Below are 17,953 nucleotides of genomic sequence, written 5' to 3'. Positions count from 1 at the left end.
CACAGCTTGAGTGACCCATAAGGAGGCTTCCAGCTCAGCCACTGAAGGGCCCTCCAGCTGGACAGGAGCCCTTTACCACATGTGGTAGGCACCATGTGAAGTGGCTCCCAACGACCCCTGCCCCCTGGCATCCATTCCCTGGTGTAATCCCCTCCCCTCCAGTGGGAGCTGGACCTAGCAATGTTCATTTAATGAACAGAATATGGCAAAGGTGACAGGATATCACTTCCCAGGTTAGGTTATAAGGGCCTGGGACTTCTGTCTTGCTCACACACTTCACTCCACTCACTGGCTCATCTTGCTAAGTCAGCTGTTGTGCCATGAGCTACCCCATGGAAAGGCCCATGTGGCAAGGAACTGAGAGTGGCCTCTGTCAACAGCCAGTGAGGAAGTCAATCCTGCAAACAACTGCAGGAATGGACTTGGGAGTGGATCCTTCCTCAGCCTGGCTCCAAGACGACTGCAGCCCTGTGAGAAACCCTGAGTGGAGGACCAAGCCAAGCCTCAAATCGTGACTTGGAACTGGGAGACAACAGATGCTGCTGGAAACCACTGAGCTCTAAAGTAGTTTGTTACACGGTGATAGGTAACTAACACACCACAGCAGTGTCATGTGGGCCAAAGGTGCAAGGGGCTAGAGGGCTCAGAGGGCAGCCAGCTGGGGCCCCAGTCTCCCCCAGGTGTCAGCAGCAGATGCAGATGCAGCCCCAGCAATAACTCATAGAGGATTCTCACTTTCATTTATTTTCTAGGCATATACAAAAGTCTGACATGGTGCTATGATCTCATCAAGAGATAACAGAATACACAGGAGAGGGCTGGGTTTCCTCCCTGGCCCAACCCCCTCAGGAAGGCACAGAAAAGTGAGGCTTGGGTTCGGGAGCCACTTGCTTTGAAACTAATCTGCTGCTCAGAAGGCCAGGCCCCTTCTGAAGAGGGACCTCTTCCTCACATCCAGAATCTGTGATGTGGGGAAGGTAAACTGAGGCCACCAGTAAGTATGTGCTCCAGGCCAAGGCTGAGTCTGTGCTGCATCCATGTCATCAGCCACCCAAGAAAAACCAGTTACTCCACCCAGCTCATGGTGGCGGCATCCTCTCTGCAATGGTGCATGGGGGGCAGTCCTTTCCCCTGCACGGTGTCATTGCCACCCCCATCCTCATCCTGGAGGCCAGTCCAGGCTCTGATGTGAGTGACTGGGGGTGAGGAGTGGGTGACAGAAGGGAGATCAAACAGGAGCATTCCAGATGCCTACTACTGTCCTCACACAACAGGTCAACCATGCTCTCCAACTCCTCCCCTTGGCAGAGAAACTGGTCCTGCAGTTTCAGGACTAGACAAGTGTGGGGTAGTGGCAATAGAGGGGCTTGTATGAGAAGTGGCTTTTGCCTCTCATCCCTAGGGGCAAAAAGTGAATCATCTAACTGGCCCAAGTCACCAATGGCGATCCTTCTTCCCCAGGCCAAGACTGAGTTTCCTCTGTCACTTCAGGAAGGGAAGAATAGAGGTTAGCTGAGCCACCCAGATTAGGCCCAGATTTAGCCACCACCTAGAACAGGGCAAACTAGAAGTGAAAGAGCTTGAATTACTGACTTTTTCCTTCTTAAAAAAGACCTAACATTGTAATGGTTTAGCAAAATTATTATAATTTCTTTTAAATAACCCACAGACACCCATGACGCTTCCAAATTTACAGAGCAAAAAAGCAATTTGCAGCTGGTTCCTCCGGGGAGTTGGCCCCGAAGGCTGGCTCAGTTCACCTCCAGGACCTCAGTCTCCAGGAGGCCGAACTTGGTCTTGTGCTTGTCGAAGAGCTTCACCAGGGCCTCCATGTACATGGTGTGGTACAGGTCGATATCTTGCTGGGTTGGGTGCTCCAGCTTGGGGATGGTGATGGGCTCTCCCACTGCAGGGACAAGACAGAGGCTTCTGGTTAGTCAACACCCTTCCCCTGGGCATCTACCATGATGCCGAAGGCAGTGATGCTGGGCTGTGGGCCTGCCATGTGGCAGGAACTGTGCCAAATGCTTTATGTGCTGCATCTCTGGTTATCCCCTATTACAGATGAAAAGACTGAGGCCCAGGGGCATGTGAAGGGACCCACCCGAGGCCACACAGGTGCTAAGCTGCAGATGGGATCAAGACTGGTTGAACCCACTGCATTCTGCTAGGAGGGTCTATGACAGTCAGGGGATCAAGTAAACATCTTTGCTTTTGCTCTGCTCTAGGCAAGCCATTCCTGCCTCTCTGAGTCTCAGTTTCCTCCTCTGTCACATGGGGATTCTTCCTCACAGGGCTTTTCTGAGGATTCTGCGAGGAATGTGACATGCTTTAAAAAGTGTAGGCCAGGCATGGTGGCTCAGCCTGTAATCCCAGCACTGTGGGAGGCAAAGACCTGCAGATTGCTTGAGCTCATGAGTTCAAGACCAGCCTGGGCAACATGGTGAAAATCGTCTCTACTTAAAAAAAATACAAAAACTTAGCTGGGCGTGGTGGTGCACCAGCTACTCAGGAGGCTGAGGTGGGAGGATCACTTGAGACTGGGAGGCAGAGGTTACAGTGAGCTGAGATTGCGCCACTGCACTCCAGCCTGGATGACAGAATGAAACCCTGTCTCAAAAATAAAAAATAAAAAATAAAAAGTGTGGTTAAGGGCAGGAGAGGAGGGAGAAGACCAGCATTTATGATCTGTGTGTTGTTTTATTTTCTTATCCTGCTGCATCTCCATACCCAATCCATTCCTATGTCCTGTCAATGCTATTTCTGAAATTTTTCCCAAATCATGCACATCTCTTCCATCTCCACTGCTACTCCCTTGGTCCAAGCCACTGGCTACCAAAACAGCCTCTGGGCCGGTCTTGTGGCTTCCATTTTTCTAACCCATCTTCCATCCAGCAGCTCCAAGGATCATTTAAAAATGCAAATCTGAACTTCCCCTTCCAAACACTCTCTGGTAGCTCTCCATTCTCAAGGTGAAGAGCAAATTCCTTCACATTGCCCACAGGACCCAGCCCCTCCCCAGCCACACCTGTGCATGGAAATGTTCCTGCTGCCTCCTGTTGCTTTGTCTCTATCTAAAAGTACAAGGCAGGACAAATGGCCTAGGAACGCAAAGGATCTTTATGAGCTTTGGCCCCTCAAGTCCACTGCCAAGGGCCCATGTGCTCCTGGGGGATCCATTAACATGCACACACACACCTACTATAGGTAATTCTTTAGAATCCTCTAAACAATCCCAAATGCACCCAAAACAACACAGACGAGGGCCAAGTGCAATCAGTGTTTTCCACTCTTCTGACAGGCCTATGCTGCAATCATATTAAGGTTTTTCTTTCTGTTCTTCAAAAAAACTACACAATCTTGTTTCTGAACTTCAGTTAGGCTATTGCTTCTGATAAAAATTCTCTTCTTCCTCTATTTTGCTAGATAATTCCTATCAGTTAGCAGTGCAAGAGTTACCTCCTTCCTGGGGTCCGCTAGGACTCCCTAGAGCACCTACCCATCCTCATCACATTCCCCCACCAGTCCTTGCTGTAATAGTCTTCCCTGATAGACTAGTGGGTGCTGCAAACCCAGAGACTGCAGATTTTCTTTCCTCACCCATCAGAGAGCTTGGTTCATCACATAGGCTCAATCCCCGACCCCTACTACTACCCCCTCTGACCAAGCCCATCAGCACCCAACACTTCAAAGTCCTCATGGCTAAGGGCATGGCCATCAGAGCCAGATGGCCTGCACTGGAATCCCGTCTCTACTGCTGACTAGCTGTGTGGCACCCTGTGTTCAGGACAGCCCTTGGTCAGCAGGCTAGGGGCTTACCAACAGTGGTGATGGGCTTGGAGTAGGGCACCAGCCCCCAGGTGTCGGAGGAGAAGAGGCCTCGGCCATGGAAGATGCACGGGGCGAAACCAATGTATTTCTGGAACTTCTTCTGGACCCATCGGCCCCAGGAGCCCTCCTCGAAGATCACCTGCTTGTACACTTCATTCTCTCCAAAGGAGTACATGGGAACCAGGTCAGCTCTGGAGGGAGAGGCCAGGGTCTGTCATACCCTAATTACTGGCTTCAGTTTCTGTCAGCCTAGAGGCCCTGGACACTGGCCAAGTGTCCCCCTCCAACTGGGTATACCAGAATCACCTGGGGTGTCCCAAGTTCACATGACCCCTCTCTACCAGGTTCTGATGGGCCTTCTGCCCCACTGCTAGTGACTGGGGAGCATACAGAGCTCTGGGTCCCCCAGGCAAAGGGAAGGCTGAGCATCCTGCTCTGGAATGCCTGTTTTCTACCTCTTCCTGCAGGGCCTGCCTCTGCCAGGGAGTTCTCCCTGTCCCCCAGCCAACCCAGGTCTCTCTCAGCCCTGGACTCACCATTGTGTCACAGTCTCAGCACACTGTGTTGTCACTGTCTGTCCCTCCACCCTCCCCCACCCTTGGTGCTCCCTGAAGGCAGGGACTGGGTCCAATTTGAATGTGTCCCCAGGGGCTGGCCCAGGGCTGAGCCTGAAGGGCAGCCTCTTCTTCCAAAGCCTGAGGTAAGGTCCCCAGGGGACACAGAAAAGAGCTGCTGTCCCCTAGTCACATTCCATGCCACCCTCCTTCCTGACCTCCTGGTCTCCCAGCAAAATGATGTATTCTGGCCCCAGGTGGTCCAGTCCGGCATATAAGCCTGGACTCTTGGCCCACCTGCAAGGGCCCCCAGGCAACAGGTTGCATCTGTGCCCACCCAGACACACATGGGCAAACTTGGCCCACACTGTGCAGTCTGGGCTCCAACATCATCCCCTCCCCAACAGAATGACTGACTCCCTTCCATGCCTTCCTGGGGTCTGGGTCCTGTCTTCAGGGGCCAAGGAGTCTGCTGCCCTGTGCTGAGGGACACTGGAGGGGGTGAGGGTGTGTGTGTGTGTGTGTGTGTGTGTGTGTGTGTGTGTGTGTGTGTGTGTAGGGAGGCACTCACCCATGGCGCAGGGCCAGTTTCACAAAGCCCTTGCGGTTCCGCAGGGTGACTGCATTCTTGCCAGGCATGGAGCTCAGAGACTCAGCCGCACCCCCGACCACGATGATGATAGCATTGCCACTCCCATTCTTTGAAAGCAAATAGTCTATGGTGTCCCGGTTGACAGGGCAGATACCTGGGGGGAGGGAAGGACACACAGTCAGGGTTGCCCATGGATCCACTCCCCATCCCCAGCACACAGTCACGTGTAAAACACAAAGAACCCTGGTCTTGGCCCCAGACCTAGCCCAGTCCCTTTGGAGTTGTCCGGTTCTGTGTAAGCTATTCATTTTTCTGAGCCTCAGTTTCCTCATCTGTAAAACGCAGCTAATGATACAAGGTTGTTTTGGGAACTCATGCATTTGGCAAACATTCCCTGGGCCCTAATCCTGCCAAGTCAGTGCAAGGTGTTGGGGATCCCAATGCATCAGTCTGGTGGGAAGTCCCAGGTGGGTGGACAATTACAGTGCCATGGACAACAATCAGATTGTATAGAGGGCAATACAAGGGCTGGGGATCCCCGGAAAAGGGGGTCAAAGAAGGCTTCCTAGGGAAGTTGTTATCCGAGTTGAATTCTGAAGACCATATGGACAGCTCTCCTCCTCAGCCCTGACCCACCATGTCTGCAGCAGGTCGCATCTCCCAATGCAGGCCCAGCACCATGGAATGGTGTGTTGGCTCCCTGTGTCACCCTGCTCGATGGAGAGGCTCAGGCCTTGACAACAGTGCCCAGCAGGAGCAAGCAGGGGGTGGATTCTCACCTCCAGACATCAGGTACTCCCTCAACACAGGCAATCGGAAGTTGCCCGCCAGTGTAGCCAGGTAAGGCCGTATGCCTGGGAACTTCTTGCTCACTTCTGTGGCCTCTGTGCTGAAGTTGCAGAAGGCACCCAGGCCCATGATGCCATGGGGGTGGTATCCAAAGATATAGTTCCTGGTGGTCAGCAGGTTGTGTGTCTTCACCAGCTGCAAGGATGACCTTGGGTCAGAGGAAACTGGCTGGGAGAGGGATCCCAGGGCATACCCAGAGGGTAGGGAGGGACTGGATGTGTCATTTCCCCTGGGCCTCCATGGGCCTGAGGGCTGCTGCAATGACTCTCCACACCTGACCTCAGACTCTCATCCCCAGGGCCACAGTGCTGGTGTTGGGCAGTCACCATTTGCGCTGTGGGTCTCTGGGAAGGGGTGGGTAACATTTGCCCTTGTTCCTCTCAGTCCCCAGCCAAGCACACAGCAGTTCTTCTTTGCACTCTGCCAGCCTCCGGCCTTCCCTCCCTCTGGGCCCATCCTCTTCGCCACAGCCAGAGTGATTATTCTAAAACTCAAATTCAACCCTTGTCACTCTCAGACTGGAGAGGGTGTCTGGCTTCATATGAGTAAGGTCCAAGTTCCTGAGTTTGGCAACCAGGGCCTTGGCTGCAAGCTCTGCCCCCACTGTCAGTCTCTCCAAACTATGAGCTCCTTGGAGGTAAGGTTTACTTGGCCCTGTGCTCTGTGGGCTCCTCCACAGTTCACAGAATGAGACGGGCAGCCCACCTCCTACTCCTCTGGCCTGGAAAAGGGACACTGGCTGGCTCAAATGGAAACTTTCCCACAGTCAGCTGGGCTCAGCTCAGGTTCTGAGGCAGGAAGGACAAGCGACAGCCCTGTGCCAGCCAGCCTAGGGTAGAGGTCAGTTGTAAGGCTGTAGCAGCTGAGAACCTGACCTGTAGTACTAAAGACACTGGGCTGCTCCAAACGATGACTGGCTTCCTCAAGGCCCACCCGCTGCCCTGGGGCTGGTGCTTGGAGGGGTGGGTGATGCAGTGTCCCTAAACCCTAAGCCATGAGAGGCACAGCCTGTGACACCTACCCTGCGTTACAAGGAACATGATGGGGGTGGAGGAGGCTGAGAGAGACAATGAGTAAGGGTATTCTGCTCATAAAAACATTACTTTTATTCTGATTAGAAAAATAATAGGGCCAGGCATGGTGGCTCATGCCTATTATCCCAACACTTTGGGAGGCCAAGGTGGGAGGACTGCTTCAGCTCAGGAGTTTGAGACCAGCCTGGGCAACATGGTGAAACCCTCATCTCTACAAAAATACAGAAATTAACTGGGCATAGTGGCACACACCTGTGGTCCCAGCTACTCAGGAGGCTGAGGTGGAAAGATGGCTTGAGCCCAGGAGGCAGAGGCTGTAGTAAACCAAGATTGCGCCACTGCAGTCAAGCCTGAGTGACAGAGTAAGAAGAAAGGAAAGAAGGAAAGGAAGAAAGGAAGAAAGGAAGGAGGAAAGGAAAGGAAAGGAAAGGAAAAGGGAGGAAAGGAAAGGAAAGGAAAGGAAAGGAAAAGACAGGGAAATAAAGGAGAGGAAAAGAAAGCAGAGGGAAAGAAAAGAAAGAAACTCCTAAAGAATTTTACAAATATAGGAAAGCAAAAAGAAAATTTAAAAAAATTCATATTTCCATCCAGATGAAACAATCTGACTCACTGAGTCCTTTTTCTACTCAAAAATACACATGCTTTTTCAAAATCCACAAAATTGAGGTTATATGGGTTGATATCATTTTTATATCATTTTCTACCAAACATACAGCTACCTGTCCTTATCAAAATCCCTCAGTTCCATGTCTTCTCGTGGCTGCATTCGTATTCTACAGCACAGCTCTCCTACATGTAACAGCACCGACTCAAACCCTGTTTGATGGACATTTTAAAAACTTCAAAAATTTCCCTCTTAGAAGTAATGCTTCAATAAATACCTTATCTTTGTCCACATATCTGATTGTTTTTGTGAAACAAACTTCTAGAAATACAATTCCTGGATAACAGGGAATGAACACATTGGTCTTTTTGGCTGCCCTGCCTCAAGAGAGCTGGTATCAATGACACTCCCATCTGAGTGCTGCAAAGTGCCCCTTCCCTGAACTGGTGCCACCTGGAAGCAGAGTCACTGGCCACCCGCAGAACGTCAAGAGCCCAGGTTTTCTGTGACTCTAGATTTGGGAGCCTCCTGGCAGAGTTGAAGGACCTTGTGTGCAGCTCTGGGGGAAAGGATGCTGGTGGCTGACCTTGGAAAATTGAAATCCCAATCTTTAGGTGACAGAGAGGATGGAAAAGGGTGGCTGGCACCATTCTCAGCTCTGACACTGCCAGTCTATGCAAATGTGAGCAAGACTCCCTCACTCTCATCCCCACTGCTTGGGGCACTGATGCTCTTTCTCCCGTTTTGCCCTTGGCAAACAGATTAAAGTTGCTCCAAAACCCAACCAACTCTCAGCTACTCCCCAAATAAATGGGAAACAGCAGCAGTCTAATCCATGGCTAGTGGGGCTTGGGACAGTGAGCAGATCTCAAAATCTCGTTTATGTGAGCTCTGTAAGATTGCTGTTCCAATGTTTCGCCTCCTAACAAGCAGGTCTGCCTACCAAATTAGCTCTCAGTGAAGCTGGAGTTAAAAAGCTCCTTGTGGGCCGGGCGCGGTGGCTCAAGCCTGTAATCCCAGCACTTTGGGAGGCCAAGACAGGCGGATCACAAGGTCAGATCAAGACCATCCTGGCTAACACGGTGAAACTCCGTCTCTACTAAAAAATACAAAAAAAACTAGCCAGGCAAGGTGCCGGGCGCCTGTAGTCCCAGCTAATGTAGTACCAGCTACTCGAGAGGCTGAGGCAGGAGAATGGCGTAAACCTGGGAGGCGGAGCTTGCAGTGAGCTGAGATCCGGCCACTGCACTCCAGCCTGGGCGACAGAGTAAGACTCCGTCTCAAAAACAAAAACAAAAACAAAAAAAAAGGCTCCTTGTGCTAGTTTTGATGAAAAAGGCAGGCAGGCATTGAGTGAGGGAAGAGCTGGGGCAGCCAATACCGGGTGGGAAACTTGGAAACTTGCTCCTGAGCTGATGGCCAGGCCTGGGATAGTTACCCCAGCAGGTGACCATCACAGCATGCAGCATCTTTTTGTCCCCTTCCTATGGCTACCCCCACCTTCCCATCGGGCCTTGATAACCAGGAACACACAACACAGCATGGGCTGGCAGAGCTCTGAAAGGTCTAAGCCATTCCTTGGATGACAGGAGGGAAGCTGAGGCCTAGAGAAGGGAACTGCACTTCCCCTGTGGAGGTCACAGCAAATTATCCTGCATGTCTGCAGCAGGCCAGTCACTGCAGTTTTCCCTGGGCTGCTGGATGAAGACGTGTCACCCAGTGGGCCCCAGGTGGCTCTTTAAATCATCTCCTCCCTCCTCAAGGCTCTGATGGGACATTTGTTTGAATCCGAGGTGCTTTGGGACACAGTGCAAGTCAATGCCCTTGCTGTAGGACCCAGAAGAATGTAGGCATTTGACCAGCTCTGATCTATTTTCATGTCACACTCCCCTCCCGCAGGGCTGAAGAGAATGTCTGTTCTGGAGGGAGGGGAAGGATACCGCCAATGAAGGCTCTGTTGACACGCCTGCTCTTGTGTCCTCTTGCTGCCTGTTTCCAGTGGCAAAGTCCTAGCCCAACACGATGCCCAGGCCAAGCCTGCTGGCTAATTTCAGTCTGGGACACATTCCTATCAAGTCACTCTTTATACCCTGCCTCCCACAAGAGGAAAGGTGCTCAGATAGGCTTGTCCCACCACAGCAGTGCATAGAGGAAAAAAACTCAGACCCACAGAAGAGCAAAGGCTTGCTTAAGTTTACACAGCACAGCACAGTGATGGGGAAAGTAACACAGGAGTAAGATTATGGGCCTCAAAGCAGACAGCCCTGGTTCCTACACTAGTCCTGCTACTACTTAAGCTTTGTGACCTTGGGATAGTCCCTTGTCTCTGTGCCTCAGTAAGCCTATCAGTGAAATGAGGCAGATGAACAGGTGATTCTAAGCTTAGAGAGACTCTTTCCTAGTCTCCTCTCCAAGGATTCTGCCTACACCTTGGGGAGAGGTGACCTGGGGCACTGTCTGCTCCTCTTCCAGGTGGCTGGTGGTCTCGGTGGCTGTTGCTAACACATGAACCCCACCTGTGCCAACAGAAGGGATACATTCTGGGCCAGATGAGCTGTTCTGCTGGCAAAGACCAGAGTCCCACCAGGAAGGGAGTAGGTGGATGGGTGGGTACAATGGCAGATCTTCATTACACGATTACTGGCAAGAGGCCAGGAAAAGGGGGTGGGACAGGAGGGTCACACACACCCCTACAGAGTGTCAGGCATGATGTCAGATCACTATGGCTAAATCCTGACTGCACAGAAGGGGAGACTGAGGCCCTGAGGGACAGAGGCAGGGCCCAGTCTAAGCCCCAGGTTGAGGCTCAACACCTCAGCCTGCCTCAGGCCCAGTTTGGGTTTTGTCCTAGTGCCTCAGGGAGCCCTCACAGGGTCAGGTTGCATGTGCCCTATGGCTCCAACTCCCAGTTGACTTCTTGGAACAGAGATGTGAGAAGGACACAGGGGTTTGTTTTGGTTCTTTTGGAAGGGTGGAGATAGCAAAGGACACCTGCCTGTCCAAGGTCTGACCAACGGTCATCAGGTCATCCTGTTCTAAGTGGATGGGGCTACTGGCCTCCTGGAGGCTTCCAGAGGACCAGGCCACAGTGGCAACAGAGAACACTGGAGCCTGGCCCCTGAGGTGAGAGAGAAAGCAGAGAGAACAGTCTATCATCACTCACACCCAACCAGAACTGATCACTTTTCATTTTTTTCATCACACAGCTTTTTTTCACTTTTCATCATACAGCTCCATTTTGCAGATGAGGCTCAGCAGGCTTGAGAAAGTCTGCCCATGGCCCCATGGCAGAAAGTGACAAAGTCTATCAGGATGCATTAGACAGTGAGCCCACCCCAAGGGCAGGGCTGACTTGTGTCCCCATGCCCAGCAGAGCCCTGCACTGGACAGGGAGTAATGGTGGCAGGTCAATGAATGGAGTGACAGGGCAGGAACTTAAACCGAGATCTCCAGCAGCAAACGGGGAGAGGGAGACCCAGGAAGCTGGAATCAGTCCAATGGGGAAATCCAGGGATTGAATCTCTCCAGAGAAACAGGCAGTAGGAAATCAGCGGAAAAGAACCTTGGTCCCGAATTCAATAAGCCTGGGTGGTGGTTGCAATGTTGCCATCATACTAGACTATGCAGCCTGGACAAGTCCTGCCCATCTTTACCTGCTCAGTTTCTTTACCTCCAAAATGAGAGGGTTGGGTCCTATGATCCAACTTTCTCCCAACAAAAGCAGCTTCAAATTTTCTGCAGTCGGAGAGATGGGGTCAGGAAAAGGAGAAGGAACTCTGACCCTGAGGAACAGTAAGGTCCTGGGAAGACTGGGCTTAGGCTAAGGATGAGCAGAAGGAGCTGGCCCTGCCACCCTCAAAATACTGAGTGCAGTGAAGGATGCAGGGTTACCCAGCCACTGCCCCCAGGCAGCACACCAGGATCTCAGTCACTGACTCACAACAGCAAATATACACCACCCTGCACCCCGCACAGAACACTTTCACATTCACACGCTGCCTCCACTCTTCAGCACCCCTACCTTCTGGGGGGGACTCAGCAACTAGGGTGTGCTGGGGCTGGGGTGTTGAGTGAGCTAGCCAGACAGGTCTTTCCCCTGTGGGGAAAACCTTCAGGATCCTGCCAGAGTTATCCTCAATTCACCAGCATCGCCCAATCGCCCACATGTATCAGGGCCAGATGACTGTGCCTCACCAGCCCAGCTTGCAGACCAGGCAGGGACCAGACAGAGCTGAGAATGAAAGCCAAACTGAGGCACATTTCCCTGTCAGGACCTCAGGGCTGGCCCAAAGACGATGGATACTCAGAAGAGCAGTGAGGTCCCCAGCACAGCTAGACACAGTAGGAAGGAAACCCAGAGACCAACTTGGTCTAAACTTGCTTCCCTGTGGGTGGGTTAAGGCCCGAGTTCAGATTTCCCACCCATTCCCACCCTCCCAAGACAACACTCACAGCACTTTACCTGGATGGGAAAGTAGTCTCGAAAGTAGCGCCACACAGCCCAGTTTCGGACCCACTGTGACCTCCTGCCACCTTCCAGGGAATAAAATACAGAGTTAGTGGGGGTGGGGGTACATTCGGGCAAGTCAGACAGGACAGGGCTGGTGTGAAATCCAAGCAGGTGACCATCTTTTGCCCCCTTCCTATCGGGCCCCTTTCCACATTCATTCCCTCATGTTATGCAAACCCTCGACTGAGTGTGAACTCTTGTGAGGACCAGAACAGTGCCCTTTGAGGGGCTTTTAACCTCCCCCCAAAGGACTAGTCCCGTGCTTTTCACAAAGTGGGTGTTAAAAGAGACAGCACTCAGGATGAGGCCCTTCAGCTTGTGCAGGGGGGAGAGCATACCTAGAATGAGGGGTGGGGCAAGGGAGGCCTTGCACTTACCCTTCTTGGGTGTGTTCCAGTCAAACACCAGCCAAGTGAAGTAGAGCACAGTGATGAGCCAGCAATCGGTGCAGAATATGTACATGAGGATGGCACTGCAGGCCACTCCTGTGGGGGCAGATGGTCACAGGTCATGTCCTACTGGGTTTCATCTCCCCTCAGGGCCATGGTGGATGGAATGAGTGTTTACTGTGGCACTAAGCTAGGCATACCCAGGGCCATGGGCATGGGGCCCACAAACCCTGAGAAATAGCTACAGGAATGCTCAGCCCAGGGAGGAGCAGATTCCTGGGACAAGACGAGCCTCATCTCCCAGATTCTGATGGACTGTTCTGGCATTGAGGGGCCCATGGGCTCCATGTTATCTGTGCAGGAGCACCAACGGAGATAGGCTTCAGCTTCTTGTGAAGCTGTTCTTACTGTCCCCTCCTTGTGTGTGCCCCCATGCCAGCACCCAGCCCAGACACTGTGGATGAGGGGAGGGAACACCTACCCAGTGCCTCTGCATCTCAAGACTTGGGCTGAGCCACTGTCTCAAGTGTGAGACAGGGTAACTTTGCCCCATTTTAGAGATAAAAACACTGAGGTTCAAGGGGGAGATAACTTGCCCAAGGTCACCCAGCAGGACAGTGGCAGAGCCAGGATTCAAACACAGGTCTGACTCTACAGTCCATTCTCTGCATTAGGCTTTAGAAATTCACCAAAGTCCCAGACCATCACTGGAGGGACCAGAGAGGGGATGCTTGCCCAGAAGGAAGGCTGGCTCCCTTCCAACGTAACGGCAGTCCAGGAAGTCCCAGGTCAAAGCGCAGAGCCCATCAGCCTCCCCGTCTTCAAAAACCTCAGCAGCCAGGCATAGTGGCTCACACCTGTAATCCCAGCACTTTGGGAGGCTGAGGTGGTGGACTGCTTGAGCTCAGAAGTTCAAGACCAGCCTGGGCAACATAGCGAGACCCCTTCTCTACAAAAAAATTTTAAAAATTAGCTGGGCAAGTTGGCATGTGCCTGTAGTCCCAGCTACTCAGGAGGCTGAGATGGGAAGACTCCTTAAGCCAGGAGTTTGAAGCTGCAGTGAGCCATGATCGTGTCACTACACTGCAACCTGGGCGACAGAGGGAATCCCTGTCTCAAAAGTATAAAAAAAAAAACCCTAACAGCACACTTGGAAGACTTGCCTGGGGGCTGGCTTCCATTGGTCACCATGTTCTGGGCCTGTAGGCCATAAAAGAGACTAACCTAGCCTGGCACAGAAAGAAAGGAGAGCTTGTGCCATGCCTGCTTTATTTCATGGCTTGCCACTAGCTGCGCTCAGCAGGGCTTCTCTCTTTCCATTTTTTACCCAACCTTTAAGGCCTATCTCAGACCTCAGCTCTTCAAGAAGTATTCCCCAATATCATACTATCTACATATCATCTCTTGCCTGTAAATTCCCCACACTGGGCGGGGAGGCATCTTCTTTGGTGCCTGGTATTCGGCACAAGGGCAAGGGCAGCAGGTACTCATGTTTGGTGGGAGAAGCATGGCCTCCTTCTAGGACTTTTTCCACTGCCCAAGAAGGGAGGCCAACCCTTGCTGTGTGTGCCCATCCCCTGGTGGTCCCAGGTGCTGTGGGCTGCCTGGCTCTGGATGTCATGCTCTCTTCTCACCATGCTGAGCCTCCTCTGGTTTCCCATGGGAGAAGATAAGGCTGGATGTAGACTCTCCATGAGCCTATGGGGAGGGAAATGGTAGCCCCTTGTTGCCCCCCAGTCTAGCCCTGTTCTAGACTCCTGAGCCAGCCTCTCCCCAGGGTAGCTAAAAACAGGGTACAACTCTCTTGTTGGGAGGGGCAGTGAACACAGAGTGACGAGATGTCCAATTTGTCAGGACCAGCTTAGGAGTATGACATCGCAGAAGGGAAGACAAGTTTCTAGGGAAGCATGTGCAGCCTACAAGAGCCTGTTAAAAGCAAACTGTGAAAAGCTTATGGTAGCTTGGTGAATAGCTATGTCTAAAAGCTGCCTACAAAGTCATACTTACTGTTCAGCAGTCTGCCTGATTCCCTTTCTTAGGCCTGAAAAGGGATGACTCTAGCACCCCAGACTCCATAGGCATCCAGGCTCCTCTAGTGGCATCCTCTAGATGGATGCTCCAGATGGGCCAGACAGGAACCATGAGGTTTAGGCTATGGTCTGAACACCCTGGAAACCTAGCTTCCAGAAACCTCTAACTCTCTTGAGGGGTAATGGGACCAGAGTGAGCTGAGCTCCAGGCCCCACTGCTTAGAGGGCTGGTCTCTCTGGGAAGGTGGGTATCCCTACCAACTTGTCCTTACTCTGCTGCTGAGGCAGCCTGGATGGAGAAGAAGAGGCCTGATGGAGTATCCAGAAACTGAATTCTAGCCTGGCCTTTCTCAGCTGGGGGCTTCCTCCCCTCCCCTATGTGTACACAACCCTCTCTCAAACCACTTACCATCCCTTTCGTCATCTGCCTCCCTCATTAGACTCCCTCTAGCAGACAGCTCTTTAGCCCCTGAGCTCCTTGGGAGCAGAAACCAGGTCAGATTAATCTCTCCAGCCCCAGAAACCAAACACAGGAAGAGCAAAAGGATGAACTAAATCCACCAAATGACCTTCCTTTCTCAGAGCCTAATCCTTGTCCTCTGAACAACAGGCTCTGGTTCCATGCTCTTAGGTCATGGGGCTGCAGTAAAAACCACTGTTGCTGAGCTCATGAGAAGCTTAGAAAGCCCTGCTTGCCCCACACATGGAAGGCTCAGGACCGCTTTCACACATCACCCACTTCCTGCACATCATGGTGCCTGCAAAAACACTTGTGATACAAAATTCTGGAGCCCCGTGGCCCATGGTGCAGGGCAGTCTGTGGATGATCAATGGCAGGGAAGGCAGCAGTGTGTCCTGGTGAAGAGCATGGACTCTGGGACCAAACAGGCCTAGAGCCTTAGTCCTGCCACTTGCTGGCCAAGCCCCATTCCTAAGTCTTAATTTCCTTACAGGGTATTGGGAAAATTAAACATGATGTTTGAACTTACTTAGCCTGACACACAATATCCATGGACTTGAATGGGGAAACAAATGACATCTAAATTTTCACTTATATCTTATGGAAATTTGGCATTTCCTTCACTTACCAATGTAATAAATCACAGAATGATCAGCAGTATTTATGACACAAATAAATAACAAAGGTATTTTCACATAACTTTGTAGCAGTTTTACACTTGCTACTAGATCGTTTTATTTACAGTAATAAAAAGGCACCTGTTACTACATGTCTAATCAACTTTTTTAATGTGTAGATATTTATATTTTATTATCAGTAGTTTCCTTTGAAATCCAATGCACCTTGTATTAAATACTCTAAAACACTGAGAAAGGTCATAGGCCTCATCAGAATGCCAGAGGGTTCCATGGCACAAAGTGGTGAAAAATCTCTGGTCCAGGGAGAGACCAACAGGGCTACCATGGTCTTTGCTTGCCAGGTGAGCTTCTGCCAGCAGGTTTGAGAGGCAGAGGGAGGGAGTGGCTGGGGCTGCTGAGGGCGGTAATTAGCAGTAGCTCAGGAGATCTGCCTGTCCAACCAGGCCAGGCTCCCACCTATGCGAGGCGAGGCCAGGCGAGGGTGTTGAGAAGATGCTGGGCCGGTTTCTGGGCTGTGGTTGGGTCTGATCAATTATTAACCTACAGCCTAGGGCCAGTCCCCATCACCAGCTGTGTGAGCTGGTGTTCTACAAGCTGCTCAGCTCCCTACCAGCCAGGCCCAGACCCACTAAGACAGGGATAGTGGTGGCTTTTGGGTGCAACAGGGAACAAAGGGAGCTGGTCTAGCAGACTAGGCAGGGGGTCTGGGAGGCTGGAGTCACTGGGTTCTTCAGTACTTTCTTCTCATGTGACCCCAAGCAGGCCTCCACTTCCTTTTTGAGTAAGAAGGGGTCACACTGTGCTCGCTACTCTAGGATTCTAGTAAGTGGCCAAATGCAAGCCATGTTAGGGTCTGAGTCCTGAGGGAGCCTGTTTAGTTTGCTCAGTTCTTCCAACCAGTGTTTGGCTTCTCGAGGCTGCATGTCCCTGTAAGACTTTGAGGACAGCTATGGCCCTTCTCCCTAGAAAAATGTGCACATACTGTCATATATAATCTTGCATATAATTTTAAGGGTTCATGGATCCCCTCCTCAAAGCCCGTTCTTGGGCCTAAAGGTGAAGACTGGCTGTTTCAGCCCCAGTTCACTAATTCTGGGCTTCCAGTAATGTGGGATTCCTGGGGAATGCACTGAGTTTCTGCTCAAATCCCAACTCTGCCATTTAATGAGCTTCATGGTAGCAGGTAGTTGATGAACCTCTGCAAATTTCCATTTTCTCACCTGTGAAGTTCTATCCCTTGGCTCTGCAAACATGGTCTGAGTTTCAGAGCACCCCATGCATCTGTCTGAAGGACAGCTGCTCAGCACTGACATGGTAAGTCCTGATGATCCCCTACCAGCCTATACAGTCCCGAAGAGTGGGTCGCCCAGAGGGACTGGCTCACAGGCGCTAGAATGCACTCTGTGATGCTCTGGAGCAGGTTTATCTGCCTTGATGTGCTGAGGAAGCTACCTGCTATGCTGAGAGCACAGGGGTCTGGGGAAAAACAAGAGGCCTCTTCCCTCCCCTCAGACAATCATATTGTCCTGCCTCTGGCCTGGATGGCAACCTAAGGAGTGAGGGTATCTAGCCAGACCTGCAGAAAAAGCAACCAAAGCACCGATGTGGGCTGTGCTGAGAGACAGCAGGGAGCAGGCCTCGGGAAGCACCTGGGGAATGTGCTCAGCTAAGGATGGGTGTGGGCTAGGAGTGGGGTCTGAGGGCACCTCCTGATGACTCCCATGTAATGGGGGCCCATCATGACCAGGCCCTGCGCCAGGTGCTCTCATTTCTTATCTTCAATCCTCACAAAAGCCATGTGAAGCAAGCACTTTCCTCACATTCAAAATGAGGAAACTAACACTCAGAGAGTTCAAATAATCTGTGTAAGGTCACAGAGCTTGTTTGCAGGAGATTCAGTACTTAAACCTGGCACCAAACTACTTTAAGGCAAAGTAACATACCTGCTAGAAAATGTCTGGTGGTGGGCAGGGTGGCACTGTGGGAAAGGCACAGGCTTTGGGGGTCCTATAGACAGGGATTCAAATCTGTGTGACCTTGGGCAAGTTACCTACCTTCTCTAAGACTTGAGGTTTCCCATCTGTAAATGGGAACTATCACACCACCTCCCACCGAATCTCGCTGAATCCTCATGCATGCTGAGGGGTAGAGCACTTGATCTGGGACCCAAAGGTAGATGTGGAAAGGTGCTGGGGGGGCAGCGTGTGTAAGACTTACTCTTATTCCCTCACCCCTGCAGAGCAGGGCTCCTGCTCTAATCTCTGTTGGGGAATGGACCCTGCCTGCCCACCTGCCCTCCCTGTAAGGCCCAGCTTACCCAGTACAAGGAAGGACAGGACCCACTGGAGCACTGAGATGACCTGTAGCTGCTTTTCCACCTTGGACCTATTGAGCCAGGTGACAGAGAAGAGGTCCTGGAGGGCGGAGAGGATGCTGGATCCAGTGCCTACGGCAGAGGGAAG

At 51.8% G+C, this 17,953-nt stretch overlaps 1 protein-coding gene across 1 annotated transcript in view; it reads right to left on the bottom strand.

Annotated features, from left to right (window-relative positions):
* Positions 1 to 723: 723 nt before the first annotated feature.
* The window catches only part of DGAT2 (diacylglycerol O-acyltransferase 2), a 32,635-nt gene continuing 15,405 nt past the window's right edge, over positions 724 to 17,953 (bottom strand). The window contains exons 2-8 of the mRNA XM_008020187.3: positions 17,809 to 17,937; positions 12,352 to 12,459; positions 11,927 to 11,997; positions 5,757 to 5,961; positions 4,957 to 5,131; positions 3,820 to 4,022; positions 724 to 1,906 (exon numbers count right to left, since the gene is read on the bottom strand). Coding sequence (XP_008018378.2) covers positions 1,752 to 1,906; positions 3,820 to 4,022; positions 4,957 to 5,131; positions 5,757 to 5,961; positions 11,927 to 11,997; positions 12,352 to 12,459; positions 17,809 to 17,937 — 1,046 coding nt within the window. The 3' untranslated portion in view covers positions 724 to 1,751. The remainder of the gene's footprint in view (positions 1,907 to 3,819; positions 4,023 to 4,956; positions 5,132 to 5,756; positions 5,962 to 11,926; positions 11,998 to 12,351; positions 12,460 to 17,808; positions 17,938 to 17,953) is intronic.

The sequence above is a fragment of the Chlorocebus sabaeus genome, chromosome 1 (assembly GCF_047675955.1).
Source record: "Chlorocebus sabaeus isolate Y175 chromosome 1, mChlSab1.0.hap1, whole genome shotgun sequence".
NCBI lineage: Eukaryota > Metazoa > Chordata > Mammalia > Primates > Cercopithecidae > Chlorocebus > Chlorocebus sabaeus.
This window is presented reverse-complemented; position numbering and strand designations above follow the sequence as displayed.